We start from the raw sequence: 20,399 nt of genomic DNA on the forward strand, positions 1-20,399 counted from the left end.
CTTCTTTGATGTTCTTGGGTTCGATTTGGGAAAGAAAAGCTGAGAAGGTAAGTGAATTTCTGGCTTTTGATCTGGTTTGTACTCTTAAATCCAGAGGAGTAATTATGTTGTCAAGAGGATGTGAGCTTTTGTGTTTCCAGTTAGGAACTTGAGCCTCAATTTTAGAAGAGATGGGTAAGCCTGACTGGTTCCCTTGCATTCTTCTCTCAGCTACCTTTTGAGTACTTTGAACTGCATCAACCACTCTTTCTTCAGCGTCAGTGATTGTAATTGTGGTACTTGGTTCCTCTCCGGATGAAAAGAAGAGACTGCATTGTCTTCACTTGGCTTCTTCACTTGACTTGTCATGTCTGCCTTTCCGTTTATCATATCAATGATTTCACCCGGAACCAACAGAGGCTCTCCATCTTGATAATCCTTGTTGTTTTTCACACAAGAGGGATAGGACTCGTCAAAGATTACGTGTACACTTTCCTCAACACACTGAGTCTGCTTGTTGTATATCGTGTAGGCTTTACTTTGAGAAGAGTACCCCAAAAATATTCCCTCATCACTCATGGCATCAATTTTCCAAGCTGATCCATTCCATTGTTGAGAACATAACATTTACACCCAAATGTTCTTAAGTGAGTCAGCTTGGGCTTCCTTCCATTCAGCAGCTCATAGGGAGTTTTGTTCAAGAGAGACCTGATCATGCACCTGCTCACCAAGTAGCAGGCAGTGTTTATAGATTCAGCCCAGAAATTTTTAGCAATCCCACTGTCGATTAGCATTGTTCTTGCCATTTCCTCAACGGTTCTATTCTTTCTTTCTACAACTCCATTTTGCTGTGGAGTTCTTGGAGCTAAGAAATTATAAATGATCCCATTCTCGTTACAGAATTCATCAAACTTAGCATTGTCAAACTTTGTTCCATGATCTAATCTAATGCATGCTACTCTTGATTCCATCTTCACTTGGATTTTCTTCACAAAGGCTACGAAAACATCAAAGGTTTTATCCTTTTTTTATAAGGAACATAGTCTAAGTGAATCTGGAGTAGTCATCCACTATGACAAAGATATATCTTTTTCCTCCCCTGCTTTGCACTCTCATAGGGTCACAAAGATCCATATGAAGGAGATCAAGTGGTTTTGAGGTGCTGACATCCTTCTTTGGCTTGTATAAGGATTTCACATGCTTTCCTCTAGCGCATGCATCACGGACATTGTTTTCTTTGAACTTTGTCATGGGTAGACCACGAACCAGGTCCTTCTGAACTAGCCTATTCCGTAGAGAGAAGCTTGCATGCCCCATTCTTCCATGCCACAGTTGAGCATCATCATCAAGTGCCTTTAACCAACTCAAATCACCACTTTGTAAGGACTCAAAATCAGCAATATAGATATTCTTGTATCTTTTGGCCACAAGTACCACTTCACCAGTTACCAGATTTGTAACTGTGCATATCTTGGACAAGAATTCTACCTTGTTTCCTTTATCACATATCTGAGAGACACTTAAGAGACTGTACTTAAGGCCATTGATAAAGTACACATTCTCAATTGAGTGAGTGAGTGACTTTCCAATTTTTCCAACACCAAGAATGTACCCCTTTTTCCCATTTCCAAAGGATACACTCCCTCCTTGCAGGGCTTTTAGTGAAAGAAAGTTTATGGTGTTCCCAGTCATGTGCTTTGAGCATCCACTGTCCACGAACTATTGTTGACTACTTCCTTTCACTGTTCCCTGCACAAGGAAATCAAGGGTTAGATTTAGGAACCCAAGCAAGTTTGGGTCCCTTGGAATAAGCAAAAAGATGAATAAGTGGTCTTTTAGTCCAAGTAGGTAACATGTGTTTTTATCAGTGGCACCTGGTCCCTTTTTAGCAGTTACTCTTTCAGAAAACAATTTGTTTTTCTGAATAGACTAAACCATGGCTTGGCAATTTTCTTTGGAATTGTCATTGTTCCCACATTAGGTACATATCCAATTATCAAGTATAGTAACATACTTACTATGAGGGTTGTAAGGAGTTCTCTCCCTTTGAAACCCTATTTCGTGCCTGTTTCCACCATTATTAACATACATGGCAGTAATAGCATCCGAGGACCAGGTCAGGGACTTCTCAAGATCATTTCTTACTTTTTCTAGTTCTTCTTGGAGCTACCTATTTTTCTCAAGTTCAGCACACAAACTAATTCTCACAGTATTTAAATCGTTTTCAAGCTTAATGTGTGCCTCACTGGCTACTTCTTTTCCTTTGTCAGAATTTCCAGGCCTACACTCAGCTTTGAGTCCCTCTATTGTTTCCTTTAAGTCTACAATCACTACTAAGAGGTCATCTCTCTCCTACTCAATAACAGTCACTTTCTCCACTAAGGCGTCTTTTTCTTTACTAAAATTCTCAATGGTTTCTTTTAAGTCAACAACTACTACAACCAAATCATCTCTTTCATGTTCTATACTAGCAATATTTTCAGTTAGAACCACCTTTTCATTTTCCAGATTGCTTATGGTTTCCTTCAGATCAACTACACAAATTACCAAATCATCTCTAGTTTGTTCAACATCTCCTAGCTCTACGGTTAAGGCATCCTTATCATCTACAAGATTATGATAGGCATCATTTAACATATTTGCTAATGACATGAGTTTTTTAGGAGAGTAGGATTTCAGATTTCTCTGAACATCCCTGAAGTTTACCTCATCATTGTCAGATTGAGCCATCAAACAAATATTGAGTCATATTCATTTGATTCGCTTTCAACTGTCATAATAGAGATATCACCGGCATCAATTTCTTCTTCAGACTCACTGGACGAGTCTCCCCATGCTGCAAGAGCTTGCTTTACAACATTGTTAGCAGATCTCTTTCTTTTAAAGTGTTTCTCAAGAACCAGGTTCCTCTTTGCTGCTTTGCGTTTCTAAGGAACCGGGTTCCTCTTTGTTGCTTTACCAGGGCTGTACTTGAAGTGTTCTTGCTTCAGGAGAGGGAAATCTTTGATGAAATGCCCTGGCTTTCCACATTTATAACAAATGTCATAATTCTTTGGTCTACTTGAGCTATCTCTTTTTGGTATCCCTACATTTCTTCTGACTGTCTTCTGAAATATTTTGGTTAAGTAAGTCATGTCACTATCCTCCTCACTTGAGTCATTGCTTTCACCTTTGAGTACCAGGTTCTTTTCTTTTTTTGGTTCTCTTCTTTCACTGTCATTCTTCTTCTTCATTTCGTAGGTTTTCAAATTTCCAAGTAGCTCATCTATGGTTAGGGCATGCAGATCCTTTGCTTCAGTAATGACATTCATATTAACTTGGCAAGATGCTGTGAATTTTCCTTACGAGCTTATTCCTAAGAATGATTTCACCAAGCGAGTGTAGCTCATTTATGATGGAAGTGAATCTTGTGTGCATGTCTTGAATAGATTCATCGTCTTTAATCTAAAATAGCTCATACCTAGTGGTGAGCATATCAATCTTAGATTGCTCACTTGAGTGGTTCCCTCGTGTGTTGTTTGTAGAGATTGCAATATTTCCTTGGCAGATTGACAAGCTGAGATCCTATTGTATTCGTCGGGTCATATGCCATATATGTCATGACCCAAACCGATAGGCCACGACAGGTACCTGAGTCCTACCTGTCAAACACCCCTAAGCATGCGTCTATGATACGAGCCTGAATAATATCTGCTGAGTTATGAAACTGAAAGTCATCAAGGCCACATACATCCAAAACTATACAAGCAGAATACAGTGGGCGAGCCGGCAAGGCTATTATAAATAACTATACATCCAAAACCGAAAGTTATCAAGGCCACATACAACCCAACTAGACATACTGTCTATAGACCTATAATAGAAACATAGCTGTACAAAGACAAGACTAAGCCACGCCATACCCATATACATATATATATACAAACGTATCTTGCCAAAATCAAAGAAGCTCCAAATCAAATGGAGCACGCCAACTCTCGCTGATCAGGGATCCTAAGGAGGGGGACCGTCAACTTGCCTACCTGTACCTGCAGGCATGAAACGCAGGCCCCGTGAAATAGGGCGTCAGTACGAAAAATTTATTGAGCATGTAAGGCATGAAAATTAGTACGTAAAAGACGTAGATGAAACATGGATAAAGAAACACATCCTTAAATCTGAATAACTTTGTAAATTCTGAAACATTTATAATGTCATGCACGTGCATATAAATGTCATGTCATGCATAGGTATGAGTGTACATAATATCGTCAAGCCACTGAGGGCATCCCATCATATCGTCTCGGCCACTGTGGGCAACATTATCAACATATACCAGCTGATCAAGTGGTGGTGCGTATATAACGACATAACCTTTTCCCATATCCCATATACATATATTTACATATATACGCGTATATAACGTCATCTGGTCATGGGTCAATGCACATGTATAAATGGGTGAAATGCATGAAAAATATGTAAAAATCTCAATATTCCTTCCAGATAATCTTTTTCAACTGCGTATTATTATGAGATCCATGAACAGAAGATAATAATAATTCACATAGAGAATCAAGAATATAGACACCCCTAGTATTTCTATGAATAGAGTAATTTATGAAAACTGTGTGTTTGCTCGTTTCTTTAATATAACTTGGACCATGCCAAAAGAAAGAAGGGATATCCTAAACATACCTGTTCCTTGAATTATTTGCATGAAATGAAGCTTTAAAATGCTTCTGCTTCAACGTCTTTTGGTTTAAGCCAAAGACAGATTGTTGTTTGGAGCTTTTACAAGGAAGTGATACCAAGTCAACTTAAAGTCATTGTTGGAAGCAGAGGCAAAAGGCGCAAGGGAGATTCCATTTTTGGAAGTATGCAGCGTTTTCAAAATGGCAGCTACAACTCCTTGTTCTTGCCAACATTTTCATCTTCTTTTCTTGAAACAAAAGCTCTACAGATAGTGCTAGCTTAAAATTAATTTTTACACCAAGTCTTGGACGTACTACTATTTTTTTGTCCAAAAGAGACCAAGCACTTTAATGTTAACAAGTCTTTTAAAAGATAGACTTATTCTTATAAGTCATATGATTTACACATTACTTTAGTATGAAGCATATATGACTATGAGTCATATGCTTAAATGGTAGTCTAGTGGCACGTTTCTTTTGGGTATAATTAATTAAGTTTTATCTGCTTATTAGTTAACTGAGTAATATTTTATTATATGGTAATTAATCAATTATCCGCATAATTTAAAAATTACCACAAATTACTTAATATTCTATTTATTTTTAATATACTTCATATATACCTTATATGTTATACTATCGTGGTCATATGGTACCATGCATGGTACTAGTCATAATTATCGGATATTATCGCTCGACCCGTAATTTATTCCAAATTGGTCACATTCAACGAAACTCGTTCTCTTTAATTGGTGTACCTTTTATCCTTCATGACACTTATTTATTGCTTGTAATAAATAACATAAATGCGTTAACGTCAAGATGATCTCATCCCTGAGTCTACGTCGGCTAACTGAAAACGAAATTTTAACGTACGAAAACGCGAGATGCAACATCCTTCCCCCTTAGAAACATTCGTCCTTGAAATTTTAACTCTCTGGTATTTAAATAACCTTGGTAGAGTCGCCTTTGTAACAACGCTACAACCAACTCTTCTTGTAGAAACCCAATAATTTAACGCCACATAAGACCACAATCATTAATAATGACGATGGCCTCACATTACCAATAACAATAGCTAGCACAAGAATTCGTACACACACCTTGAGGTTATGACATCTTAGCCGGACCCTTCTCTGGACGAGGAAATAGGTAGGGATATCTAGACTTCATGTCTTCCTCGGCCTCCCAAGTCATTTCTTCTACATTGTTGTTCCTCCAAAGTACTTTCACGGAGGTTACCTCCTTATTCCGTAGGATTTGTCGGTCTAGAACCGTAATATAGATACATAAAAAACCAGATGGGCAGGCTCAAATTCTGAGGGCAATTCTAACTCATAAGCTAGTTGGACCACTCACCGAATAATTCTATAAGGCCCAATATACCGTGGGCTAAGTTTGCCTTTTTTCCAAACCTCATTACACCCTTCATAGGTGAAACCTGTAAGAATACCTTGTCATCAACCACAAACTCTAACTCTCATTGCCGCACGTCAGAATATGACCAGATAAGCTTTACTTTTTCTTTGGCTTGCTGAACCAGGTCTGGCCCATGTAATTTAGATTCTCCAACATCAAACCACCCTATAGGTGACCTACACTTTCGTCCGCAAAGAGCTTCGTATGGAGCCATCTGTATGCTGGAATGGTAGCTATTATTATACGCGAACTCAATAAGCGGCAGATGATCATCCCAGCTACCTTTGAAGTCTATTACACAAGCTCGTAAAATATCCTCCAGTATCTTAATAGTACGCTAAGCCTGTCTGTCTGTCTGGGGATGAAATGTTGTACTAAGACTTACTTGAGTCCCCAATCCTTTTTGGAAGGACCTCGAGAAGTTAGTTGTAAATTGAGCTCCTCTATCCGAGATAATAGATACAGGGACACTATGCAGTCGTACTATCTCCTTAATATAAAGCCTCGCATAATCCTCTAAGGAATATGTAGTTCTAACGGGCATAAAATGGGATGACTTTGTAAGCCTATTAATAATCACCCATATCAAATCGAACTTACACTGGGTACCAGGTAAGCCTACGATGAAGTCCATATTGATTACTTCCCATTTCCAAGTCCGAATCTCCATAGCTTGCAATAACCCACCGAGTTTTTGATGCTCAATCTTAACCTGCTGATAGTTAGGACACTGAGCAACAAACTCTGCTATATCCTTTTTCATTCCACCCCATCAATACACTTCCCTAATATCATGATACATCTTTGTTTCTCCTGGATGGATAGAATAACAAGAATAGTAAGTTTCTCCCATAACCTGCCGATGCAGCCCTGCAACATTAGGCAAACATAATTGTCCTCGATATCTGAGGACCCCATCTTCTGTAGTTTCAAATGGCGTCTTCTCCTTTTAAAGGGTGGTATCCCTATAATTAACTAACACAGGATCCTCGTACTGGCGTTCTTTTACTTCATTTACTAAAGAGGATGTTTCCGTATCCCTAAGAGTAATTCCAATATCACCTAAGTCCAGTAATCGAACTCCAAGACTAGCTAGCTGATGAACCTCATGGGCTATTCCCCTATTTTCTGGTTGTAGATATGACAGGCTACCCATAGATCTATAGCTGAGGGCGCGGCTACTACGTTCGCCTTCCCAGGATGGTAAAAAAGATCAACGTCATAGTCTTTAAGTAGATCCAACTATCTCCTTTGACGTAGATTCAATTCCTTATGCTTGAAGATGTACTGGAGGCTCTTATGATCCATATAGATGTCAACATGAATGCCATACAAGTAGGGCCTCCACATCTTTAGTGCATGAATCATCGCGGCTAATTCTAAATCGTAGGTCGGGTAGTTCTTCTCGTGCTTATTTAGTTGTCCAGAAGCATAAGCTACAACCTTACTAAGCTGCATCAACACACGATCCAATCCCACACTTGAAGCGTCACAATAGATAAAATAGCCATCGCTCCTTTCTGGGAGCGGTGGAATCGAAACTGAAGTTAATCTGTCCTTTAATGCTCAGAAACTCCATTCTTAAGGATTGGTCCATTGAAACTTAGTTCCCTTCTGAGTTAACTAACATGGGCATCCTAATGTTTTTACAATTTAGGAAATTCCCCTTTTTGGAGGCCCAAACTTCATCATTTATCCATCACAATTACGCTCTTATCCCACTATTAGGGTAGTATTTAATCTATTCTAAACGTTACTAGGCTTAGACTCCTTTAAGTTCTTTCAGGTCATACTGAGCCTTCTATAACTTAGAGAAACTATCAACTCTCTCATGAGCTTAACCCCAAGGACTTATCCATTCTTGTCACCCTTTCACTCATCTTTTCTTATCCCTCCTCGTGTCTTCCTAAAACTTTGTCAAAGGTGCTGAAAGGGAAGAAAATCCCTCTGCAAATCCCCTGTAATAACCTACCAAACCGAGAAAGCTACGAACCTCCATCGGTATTGTGGGTCTAGGCCAAGTCTTCAATGCCTCACTCTTTTGTGTATCCATCCAGATGCCTTCACCCAAAATAATATGCCCAAGGAGAGCTACAAAGTTCATCCAGAATTCATATTTAGAGAATTTTGCATACAAATTCCCTTCTTATAGAATTCTGAGCACAGTACGCAGTTGATCTGCATACTCAGCCCCTGAATGAGAATATACCAGTATATATTGCCGATAAATATGATTAGGAACAAATCTTAAAAGGGGCCTGAAAATACGATTCATCGAATCCATGAATACTATTGGGGCATTGGTCAAACCGAACGACATAACATGAAACTAAAAGTGGTCCTGAATGTTGTCTTCGAAATATCTTCCTCCTTAACTCTTACCATATGGTACCTGGTCCTCAAGTCTATCTTTAAAAAACACTTGGCACTTTGTAAATGATCAAATAAATCCTCAATCCTTGGGAGCGGGTACTTATTCTTGATCGTCACCTTATTCAACTGCCTATAATTAATACACATTCGTAAGGAACCATCCTCCTTTCTCACAAACAACACAAGTGCTCCCCATAGTGACGTACTAGGTCTAATAAAACCTTTTTCAAGCAAGTCCCTTAGTTGTTCCTTTAACTCGTTCAGCTCTGTGGGGGCCATTCTATAAGGGGAATAGATATTGGATGAATATTTGGTAATAGTAGGTCAATGACAAACTCAATTTCTCGCTCTAGCGGAAGATCCAGAAGTTCATCGGGGAAAACATCGGGAAACTCACTAACCACTAGGATGGACTGAATGGTTGGTAACTCTACTTCCATATCCTGAACCCGAACTAAGTGATAAATACAACCCTTACTGATCATTTTCCTTGCCTTGAGATAAGAAATAATTATGCGTTTTGGCGACGCCGTATTACCTTCCCACTCCAAAACAGGCTCCCCTAGAAATTGAAATCGGACTATCTTTGATCTACACTTGATGTTAGCATAGCAAAAGGCCAACCAATCCATACCCATTATAATATCAAGTTCTACCCAACCGAACACCACGTACCTTATCCTTGTTTATTATCAAATCTATCACGGGCTATTTCGGGCCAGATCCATATATATAGGTACCAATATTAAAACATAACTCGCATAACTAATTTAGAAAAAGGTTTATATACATAGGGGTCGACTAGGCTGTAGACATATCTTACCAAAAACTATATACAAGATATTGTCTGTAAAACCTCTAAGTAGGCATAACCATAATATATACAAGTCGGGACAGGGCTCCCTACATCCTCATAAAACAACCAAACACATTTAGAACCCTGACTTGGTAATATTCCAAGAAGAGGTAGAACTCACCAACCAAAAACTGACACTTGGAGGAAGTCTATAGTAGAGGGTCCTTTCCTTGTCCTATATAACAACCTCGATCGGACACACTTCGAAGCAGAATATTCATGTCCTTATCAGTTACCTTCCTCCTCTTGGACTGACTACTATCTTCTTCCCCTGCGTATCCCATAACATATACCGAGGAACTTTGATTGATGGACTCCCAAGACTGTGGACTATCCGGAATCTCAAAAGAGCTGGTGTCCGCAAATACCTTGACATAGTTTTGAGCCTGAGGGAATATTGGTTGTGCCAATTCATGCACTACTCCCCTCATACCCTTATCAAAAGGCTGTGAAACTAAGGGCCTTAGTGAGGTCGGAACTCCTCTCACCCCATCTACTGCCGAAGTGGTCAAAACAGCTCGAACGAATGACTCATATAGATCCTCGGATGGATCCTCCTCAATAGAACCCATGATCTCCGATGGGTCTGAATCCATAGTATAACTTATCTCTCTTTCTAACACCTTAATAGCCTTCTGACCTGTGCTACCGGTTGTAGTCTTTCTTAGGCATCACTGAAAATATAACACATCGTTAGGAACATGAATGCTTATATCGCACGATCTAAGATAAGAAGAGAGTATAACATCCTATATGTTATGTAGCCTCCTGTCTATAAGTGTGGTGCAGAACACACCCATAAAAAAACTTTACTAGATACGATCTGTAGACAACCCTAGGACAGAATGACTCTGACACCACTTTTGTCACGACCCAAAATGATGGGCCGCGACTGATGCATGAGTCCTACCTATCAAACACCCCTAAGCATACGTCTAAGATACGAGCCCGAATAACATCTACTGAGTTACAAAAAATAACATACAAGAAGGAAACCTGCCTTCAAGGAATATGTATGTATACAGGCAGAATACAGTATGTGACCCGGTAAGGCTGTTATAGACAACTATACATCAAAAACTAAAAGCCGTCAATGCCACATACAACCTAACTAGACATACTGTCTACAGACCTCTAATAGAAACATAGTTGTACAAAGACGGGGTTGAGCCACGTATATATATATTTATATATATATATATATACCAAAATCAAAGCAGCTCCGGATCAAGTGGAGCACGCCAACTCTCGCTGATCATGGATCCTAAGGAGGGAGACCGCCAGCTTGCCTACCTGTACCTGCGGGCATGAAACGCAAGCCCCGTGAAATAAGGCGTCAGTACGAAAAATGTACTGAGTATGTAAGGCATGAAAATTAGTACGTAAAAGACGTAGATGAAACATGGAATAAAGAAACACATCCTTAAATTTGAATAACTTTGTAAATTCTGAAACATTTATAATTTCATGCACATGTGTATAAATATCGTGTCATGCATAAGTATGGGTGTACATAATATCATCAAGCCACTTGAGGCATCCCATCGTATCGTCTCGGCCACTGTGGGCAAAATCATTAACATATACCAGTTGATCAGGTGGTGGTGTGTATATAATGCCGTAACATTTTCCGATATCCCATATACATATATTTACATATATACGCGTATATAACGCCATCTGATCATGGGTCAATGCACATGTATAAATGAGTGAAATGCATGAAAAATACGTAAAAATCTCAATATTCCTTCCGGATAAACTTTTTCAACTGCGTATTATTCTGAGACCAATGAACAGAAGATAATAATATTTTACATGGGAATCAAGAATATAGACACCCCTAGTATTTCTATGAATAGAGTAATTTATGGAAATTGTGTGTTTGCTCGTTTCTTCAGTATAACTTGGACCATGCCAAAAGAAAGAAAGGATAGCCTAAACACACCCGTTCCTTGAATTATTTGCACGAAATGAAGCTTTAAAATGCTTCTGCTTCAACGTCTTTTGTTTTAAGCCAAAGACAGATTGTTGTTTGGAGATTTTACAAGGAAGTGATACCAAGTCTCCTTAAAGTCATTGTTGGAAGCAGAGGCAAAAGGAGCAAGGGAGATTCCATTTTTGGAAGTACGCAGCGTTTTCAAAATGGCAGCTACAACTCCTTGTTCTTGCCAACATTTTCATCTTCTTTTCTTGAAACAAAAGCTCTATAGATAGTGCTAGCTGAAAATTAATGTTTACACCAAGTCTTGGACGTACTACTATTTTTCTTGTCCAAAAGAGACCAAGCACTTTAATGTTAACAAGCCTTTTAAAAGATGACTCATTCTTATGAGTCATATGATTTACACGTTACTTTAGTATAAAGCATATATGACTATGTGTCATACACTTAAATGGTAGTCTACTGCCACGTTTCTTTTGGGTATAAGTAATTATGTTTTGTCCGCTTATTAGTTAACTGGATAATGTTCTGTTACCCGGTAATTAATCAATTATCCATATAATTTAAAAGTTATCATAAATTACTTAAAATTCTATTTATTCTTAAAATACTTCATATATACTTATATATTATACTACCATGGTTATATGGCACCTTGCATGGTACTAGGTAATAATTATCGGGTATTATCCCTCGACTCGTATTTTATTCCAAATTGGTCACTTTCAACAAACTCGTTCTCTTTAATTCGTGTACCTTTTTCCCTTCATGACACTTATTTATTGCTTGTTATAAATAACATAAATGCGTTAACGTCAAGATGATTTCATCCCTGAGTCTACGTCGGTTAATTGAAAACAAAAATTTAACGTACGAAAATGCGAGATGTAACAACATACCAAAATTTTCTTGGCACGAAAGTTTTTCTCCACAGCTTTCCTATCTGCATCATTATATTCTTTCCTGGTTTTTGGCGTCATCACTGGAGGGTCTCCGACTTTCTTCATTGGGACATAAGGACCATCACATATAATATCCCACAACTCAGAATCTTCTGCCATGACAAAGTCATGCATTCTTGTCTTCCACCACCCATAGTTTTGCCCATTGAACCTGGGTGGTCTATAAGTAGACTGGCCTTCTTCAAAATTTGGTGGAGCAACCATTAGGATCCTTCCTAGGTGTTAACCTGCTAGAAAGAACCCGCTCTGATACCAATTGATAGAATATATAAGTCCACCAAACTATATAGAGACCAGGTCCTCTATGAGTTTCCACTGAGAATACTAATGAAACAGTAAGTAAAATAGAACAGGGAGTTTTACGTGGAAACATTCATGCTCAAGGAGATAAAAAAACCACGACCTACAATGGTAGGATTTCAACTTCACTATGAGCAACTTTAGATTACAACCTATGCAATCTAGGAATTAAACTCTTAATCCCTCACTAACTTGTAATACACCTATTACAAGCCACTTTGCAATACACCTATTACAAAGATTTCAACTCATAACTAACTCTAGTCACAATACAAACACTAAGGGTTTATGGTTTACAAGAGGTTCCTAAGTAACGCTTCTAGATAAGCAAAGTAGGAATTACAATGAAGAACCATTACAAAGTTACAACTCAACTAAGGACAGACAAAATACTAGTTGTAGGAACTGGTCCGTAGTAGTGTTAAACTTTTTTCTTGATGCACTTGAGAATTGAATGCTTGATTGTCAGACGCTTGAATGCTTGAATGAATTCTCAAGTGTTCAAGTGATGTTTTGTTGTAATGTTTAATGTTAATACAACATGGATGACAACACTTGAATGATGTAATCACTTGGTAGGTCAAATGAGAAGCGACTGTAGAACTGTGATGCACTGTTTCTGTATACAGTGCAGGCAGTCACTTTCCAGCTCTAGATAGTTGACTTCGTACTGTTGTTAGGGAAACACAAGGGTATCAGGTCCCTGTGTTGATTCTCTATCTTCTAAAGCCATAGCAACTCTCATCTGAAGTCCGTTGATTTGACTTGTGAACCAAGTGTGTCAGGTTCTTTATCTTGTTCTTTGACAGCAAGTTTGTTAGATCATCAAAACATTAAGCTAAGGTACTATAAACCCATAAAACATACTTTAAGGTCTAATAAAAAGGGAATTTGGATTTCCTCTACTTTGGTAGCAATGAAAAGACAAGCAACAACAACAAACTCACTCATCCATGGCTTATCCTTTTGAAAACACACTGCAAAAATAAACCTATCAAAATAATTAACAGCTAAAATAGCAGTCAAAGAGGTGAAACCATAGTGCTTACAGGCGAAATCGGGGGCAAAGTTTCCCCAGATTCCTCGATAGGAAATAAGAGGGAAGCACGGATCGACACCACGGCAAGCATAGCTGAGGGACTCCTTGTATCAGTACCTGGGAGGAGTGAACGATATATCTTGGATAAGGCACAACAAAATAATAGACCCGGACAAAGTAGGGTTTCGAGACCACGGGAAAAGGAGGAACAGTTAGGCGTGACAAGTAGGGAGCCATAATATTCACCTTCAACCAGATATTACGGCACGAATCCCAGCCGATATCAACTGCAGATCGGCATTTACCGGAAAAAGAAGATTTTTATCTTATTTAAACTTGTATTAGTACTGAAATTCCCCTACTATATAAAGGGAAGAGTTACTTTTATTTTAACAAATCAAAGCAATAAAAGTTTATTTTTGTCTTCTAGCTATTATTCAAAGTGTTCTTGAGTTATTTTTTTTTATTCGCAACCGAGCTTATATCGAGGGTCCGATCGAGGTCGAATTTCAATGTTTAACTCAAGATTAGGCTTGATCATCACATTGAAATTGGTTTGTTCTTTCGTTTTATCTTTAACTTAATTACTTGTTGTTCTTAGATCTTTCGTATTGAATTAAATCACATATCCTTTAAATCGTGTATAAATTTAATTATATTTTATATTATATATTATATTGTATATCGTGTATATAATACAGATTTTCATGGATATACATGAGATATCACTGATATACATGGAGAAATATACGGGATACAATGGGGGATACATACGTGGAGTCGTCTCTTGATATAGAGAAATACTTGAGAAAAAGATTAAGAAGAAACCATAACCGAGTATTTATCGGAGGAGGGAGAGAGGGGAATGTGTTGCACGTTACTTTTGATTTTGAATAAAATTAATTTTTACTATGATACACCAATTAAAAGAAGAAAAAAGCTTAAAATTGGGCTATAGGGTGTTAATATCTAAAACTAGGATTTTTTTTATAACAATTTTCTTTTTAGGTTGTTATACCATGTCATTTGCTGATGGCAGTGTTCCAAGTCCAGTATAAAGAGTTAGTTTTTGAAGATGAAGATTGGTGATTAACGAGCCAACATCATCGCTAATTGTACGAAACAGTGACATAATCAGAAAAAAAAAACTTTATTGCATTGTTAGTTATTAAAAAGATTTTATTGAAAGGCTTTAAGTCAAGGTTTTAAACAACAATGAAAGATCAATTTTTTTTGGTGTAAGCAAGGAAAAAACCACCTTGTAACATTAAAAGTTACTAAATGGCTAAAGGTGCTCAAAAGCTGTCCATTGCCCACCTTATATATGACTTCCTTTCGGGAGGAACAAATTCTCAAGTTCAAGAATTATGCTTCGTATTTCCCTGTAATCTTAGTCTAATTACAACTTTTAACATAAGATGTATTTGTAATTATACCTATATTTTTGCCACTTGGGAGGATTTCTTTTACAATATACATATGATCGTATGTTCTACTTGAAAAACAAATATTAGGTTTGAATTCTTTAATCGCATTTTTCCCCTGAAGGATTGATAAATAACTTACATTTAGATTAATTAGAAGTTCGAGAGTTACAAAACAAAAATATATGTACAGCTCTCTTGTACGAACATTTGGAAATTATATATATGTAACGTGAAGGATTGTCGAACGATTGAAGTAAAAAATTTCAAATGTTGGGCCCGTGCTAGCATGAGCTTACCCTTACCTAGTGCGTATATATAGGGGAAGTGCACGGTTAGCCACTAATAACACATGTATTTACTTTTAAGCCACTGTTTAAAATGTTTTTTGTTTTTAGCCACTAATTTAATAAACATTAACTGCCTGGACGAAAATACCCTTCTGCTCATGTCCTTAACTTTTGAACTTAACTTCAGGACTTCAGGACTACATGTCCTTATCTTTTGAACTTGTAACTGTAAGTTCAGGACCAAGTGTCCTTAACTTTTGAGTTTGTTAGTCTAAGTTCAGGACCTATTGTCCTTAACTTTTGGGCTTCTTAGCCTAAGTTCAGGATATATTGTCCTTAATTTTTTAGCTTGTTAGTCTAAGTTCAGGACTTCAGGATCTATTGTCATTAACTTTTGGGCTTCTTAGCCTAAGTTCAAGACCTATTGTCCTTAACTTTTGAGCTTATTAGTCTAAGTTTAGGACTTAAGGACCTATTGTCCTTAACTTTTGAACTTGTAACTGTAAGTTGATGACCTATTGTCCTTAACTTTTGAGTTTGTTAGTCTAAGTTCAGGACCAAGTGTCCTTAACTTTTGAACTTGTAATTCTAAGTTCAGGACCAAGTGTCCTTAGCTTTTGAACTTGGAACTCGAAGTTCAGGACCAAGTGTCCTTAACTTTTGAACTTTTAACTCTAAGTTCAGGACCAAGTACCTACCACAGCCATTACTCTTTATGTCTTATGCTATGCATTTTATGTAATCCGATAACACCTCGAATTGCACTTACTGTATTTGCCTCGCCAAAAACATCAAGATTACAATTATTAAAATCATTGTTAACAGCAAAAAGTAAAATATTTGGCCACTTTCAGAACTCAATAAAAATGCTTCTAGAATCATTTAGGTGAAATTTAAAGAAAAAAAGAATGATATAAGTAGGAACTGAAATACATGAGTAGTTTCAACAAGAGAAGAAATATTGTTAAGAAAGAGCATCCAAGGTTTTTAACGATTTGAAGTTTGGACATTGACGAGTAGCAGATTTAGAATATCTTTTCAGATCAAATTAATTCCAATATTTGCAGAAGATTGGATAGAGACTTTTATGTCAAACTCTGACTTGATAAAGGGTTTGAGAAGGAAAAGAGATAGAAGAAAGGGTAACACAGTCTTTTTATATTAATTTTAATAGACTAGTGACTACTATTGTTAAGCATTAAAAATGCTGGATAAAAAGTAAATACTACCTTAAATAGTGTCTACCCCACGCCATTTCTACGTATATATGTGTAAAACAATTTATTACTCGTTCATACGGTATGAAACTATGAATATACCCATTTGCACAAAGGTATAAATCTGATATGCCGCTCCCAAACCGAAACACTTTGCTTCTTTAAAGATTTTGTATGCCTCTTGATATAATTATTTTGATAGTGTCTTAATAATAAGTGGATTTATCAAAATTACCCTTCATCTCTCTTTAAACGCCTCAGTTATATTGATTAATTTCGAATTGAACTTCATGTACATTTGCATGAAGAAATTTGAATTATATTCATATCCACTAGTATAAGATCACACTTCACTGATTTGAAATTCTAAATTGACTTTCGTTACGAGCACTACTAGAATTCTGGAAAAAAGCGACCAAACTTTAGCGACCAAAGTTGGCCGCTAAATTGGCGAAAATAATAAAATAATTATTTGATATACATTAGCGACCAAGGTTGGTCGCTACTTGGTCGCTAATTTTGTTAAAATATTGACCGGACTGGTCAGACTTGCTTGGTCAAAGGTATACTGAGATTACCGACCAACGTTGGTCGCTACAGGGGGACCCACTTATATAATTATAATAATTATAATATTATTTTAAAACAATTATAAAATATTAATAAATATAACTTAAATTAGCGACCAAAGTTGATCGCTAATTAAGGGGTAAGCAGATAGCGACCAACTTTGGTCGCTAAAATGGGACCCAATTATAAAATTTTAATAATTATATTTTTATTTAAAAAAATTTATAAAATATAAAAAAATATAATTCAAATTTAGCGACCAAAGTTGGTCGCTTACGAAAATAGAGACCAACTTTGGTCGCTAATCTGGGATCGAGTTCTAACGTTTAACAATTATATTATTATTTTAAATATTATATAAAATATAAATAAATTTGATTTAAATTTAGCGACCAACTTTGGTCGCTAATTTAAATTTATGTATATTTAGCGACCAAAGTTGGTCTCTTTTCAGGTCAACAATGGTCAAAATTAAAAATTACTTTTGTATTTACTATCTAAATAATATAAATGTAACCCGCTAACACTTTTGCAATACAAAGGATGAATAGACTAAAATATACTCTAACATGCTATATATGCAGTTAAGCAGTACTACGAAGCGTGCGTGTGTGTCTATATATATATATATATATATATATATATAAGAACATGAAACGCTCGGAACACAGGGACAGGTTCTTTTAGTATTGATACACTTGTAATTTGATACATCGACTTATAACCTATATATATATGTGACGACCCAAAGGGTCATCACCGTAATTCTTCCTAGTTCCGTGCTTCCGAGGCCCTAAAAACCTCGCTTTTAGTTGCCTCGATTTGCGTGCACTGTTTGGGCGCTTAGCCGGAAAGTTTTTATGTTAGAATATGCGAATTTTGTGAAAATTTTTGATGGATTTTGATATTAATATGCATAATATTGACTTCGGTCAACAATATGGATAAACGGACACGGACCTGTGATTCGACGGTCCCGGAGGGTCCGTAGAAAAATATGGGACTTGGGCGTGTGCCCGGAATTAAATTCCGAGGTCCCAAGCCCGAGAAATAAATTTTTGTGTGAAATTGTTTTCTGAAATTAATTAAGGAAAATGAAGAAGAAAATTGATCGGAAAACTGTGGTATCGGGCTCGTATTTTGGTTTAGACGCCCGATACGAATCTTAAATATGTTTTAAGAACTATCTGTAAGGTTTGGCTAAAAACGGACGTCATATGACGTGTTTCTGACTTAAAATGGGGAATTTGAGTTTTATGGAAGTTGAGAGAAAATCATGTGTTTTGAGGCTTGATTCTATGTATATGATGTTATCTTGGCGATTTGATCGCACGAGTAAGTCCGTAAGATGTTGTAAGGTTGTGTGCATGTTTAGTTTGGAGCCCCGAGGGCTCGGGTGAGTTTCGAGTGGGGCCCGGGAGGTCTTAACTTATAAAAAATGCAGGTTCAGGTGTTGCAGGTCCGGCGCGGCCGCGGCCATTTCCGCGCGGTCCACGTTGGCAGCCATACGGCCTTGACACTTTTCTGTGCGGTCCGCGTGGTGGGGTTCAGAGGGGGGTGGCCAGGCCGACCAGTGCGGCCGCGCACCAAATCAGTGCGGTCCGCGCTGGGTGGGTTCAGAGAGAGCCCACTTCTCCCTTCCCTCGGCGCGGCCGCGGTGCATTTCTGTGCGGTCCGCGCCAGCCCCAGCAAAATGTATAACTTCGGGATTTTCAATCATTTCTCCACTTTTCAAAAACCCAAAACCTAAGAGGCGATTTTCAAAACAACTTTTCTTCTTCAAAACGATTGGTAAGTGATTTCTAACTCATTTTCTTCACTTTTTAACATCTTTTAACATGATTTCAACTTCAAAACAAAGATTTTCATGGGGAAAATTGGGTGTTTTGGGTAGAACCTAGGTTTTCTACAAATTGAGGAGTTGGACCTCAATTTGGGGTCCGATTTCAAAACAAAGCATATATTTGGATTCGTGGGAGAATGGGTAACCGGGTTTTGGTCCGAACCTCGAGTTTCGACCACGTGGGTCCGGGGGAGTTTTTGACCTTTTTGGGAAAAACCTTGTAAAAATCTATTTTCATGCATTGGGGATGATTCATTTAGTAATTATTAATGTGATTAAGTAACTTATGACTAGATTCGAGCGGATTGGTGGTGGAATCAAGAGGTAAAGCTATACTAGAAGCGTGAGTTGAGTTTGGAGCATTCGAGGTAAGTGTTTGTTCTAACTTTGGCTTGAGGGAATAGGATTAGGATGTTATTTGCTACTTGCTAATGTGGAGTACGGTGTATAGGCATGGTGACGGTTATCTATGCACCGGAGTCTAGCATGACCGTGAGTCTTAATTGCTTTTAATTTGAGTAATGTGACACAATCTCCTTGTTTACTTGATGAGTTGCATATAATGTGAACGATTGAGGTAGAATTGAGATTGGTGTACTTTTGGAGCGTTATCTCGAATATGAATGTGTTAGTTGAGGATAAAGTGATTTAAAAAGAGAATGTGTTGTGAGTACTCCCTTGCCGGGATGTGTAGACTGATATATACTCTCCCTTATTGGGATATTTTGGGCTGTTAGCTGTACCCTTGCCAGGTTAAAGGTATTGAGATGTTATCCTCCCCTGAAGGGGTCTTCTATATGAAGTCAGATATTACATACTATATTATGGGATCGTGTGGCAAGCCGTCCACTTGGTTATTGGCCTCCGTTGCCGGTGATATATTGTGCATTGTAATAAAGATTAATTGGGATCGTGTGGCATGCCGTCCACTTAGATATGATATTATGGGATCGTGTGGCACGCCGTCCACTTAGATATGATATTATGGGATCGTGTGGAACGCCGTCCACTTATATATGATATTATGGGATCGTGTGGCACGCCGTCCACTTATATATGATATTATGGGATCGTGTGGCACGCCATCCACTTATATATGATATTATGGGATCGTGTGGCACGCCGTCCACTTATATATGATATTATGGGATCGTGTGGCACGCCGTCCACTTATATATGATATTATGGGAAACTGGAGTTTCTTCTGTTTATTTCCGATATTTCATTTTTATCTGTTACTCCCCGATAGCATGTCCCCTCCCAGCTTTACTTTGTATTATCTTGTTATTGTTTTCTTGCACTTGCTATATATATCTGTACAGGTTAATTGTGGTAGGCCCTGTCTAGCCTCGTCACTACTTCGCCGGGGTTAGGCCAGGCACTTACCAGCACATGGGGTCGGTTGTGCTGATGCTGCACTCTGTGCATTTTTGTGCACAGGTCAGGGAGCAGCTTTCGGACCGCAGCAGTAGGACTTTTGGGAGCTATATTCAGTCCAGGGACTCTCGA

The 20,399-nt window shown here is 37.8% G+C and overlaps 2 protein-coding genes across 2 annotated transcripts; both read right to left on the minus strand.

Annotated features, from left to right (window-relative positions):
- Positions 1-1,023: 1,023 nt before the first annotated feature.
- Positions 1,024-2,709, minus strand: LOC138885695 (uncharacterized). The gene is made up of 2 exons (XM_070166672.1): positions 2,350-2,709; positions 1,024-1,488 (listed from the first exon to the last, which is right to left on the minus strand). Exons 1-2 carry the CDS (start codon positions 2,707-2,709, stop codon positions 1,024-1,026), a joined length of 825 nt encoding a protein of 274 aa, XP_070022773.1.
- On the minus strand, positions 2,709-3,290 carry LOC138885696 (uncharacterized). Its single transcript, XM_070166673.1, has 2 exons — positions 2,939-3,290; positions 2,709-2,815 (listed from the first exon to the last, which is right to left on the minus strand). Exons 1-2 carry the CDS (start codon positions 3,288-3,290, stop codon positions 2,709-2,711), a joined length of 459 nt encoding a protein of 152 aa, XP_070022774.1.
- Positions 3,291-20,399: the final 17,109 nt, after the last annotated feature.

The sequence above is a fragment of the Nicotiana sylvestris genome, chromosome 2 (genome assembly GCF_000393655.2).
Source record: "Nicotiana sylvestris chromosome 2, ASM39365v2, whole genome shotgun sequence".
Taxonomy (NCBI): domain Eukaryota; kingdom Viridiplantae; phylum Streptophyta; class Magnoliopsida; order Solanales; family Solanaceae; genus Nicotiana; species Nicotiana sylvestris.

Excerpts from the sequence above, each read along its gene's own strand:
- LOC138885696 (XM_070166673.1), bottom strand. The coding sequence starts at position 3,290 with ATGAATGTCATTACTGAAGCAAAGGATCTGCATGCCCTAACCATAGAT. Across the intron at positions 2,816-2,938 it reads ACACTTCAAGTACAGCCCTG|CATGGGGAGACTCGTCCAGT; the intron begins GTAAAGCAACAA and ends AAGCTCTTGCAG.
- LOC138885695 (XM_070166672.1), bottom strand. The coding sequence starts at position 2,709 with ATGGCTCAATCTGACAATGATGAGGTAAACTTCAGGGATGTTCAGAGA. Across the intron at positions 1,489-2,349 it reads AAGACGCCTTAGTGGAGAAA|ATATGTGATAAAGGAAACAA; the intron begins GTGACTGTTATT and ends AGTGTCTCTCAG.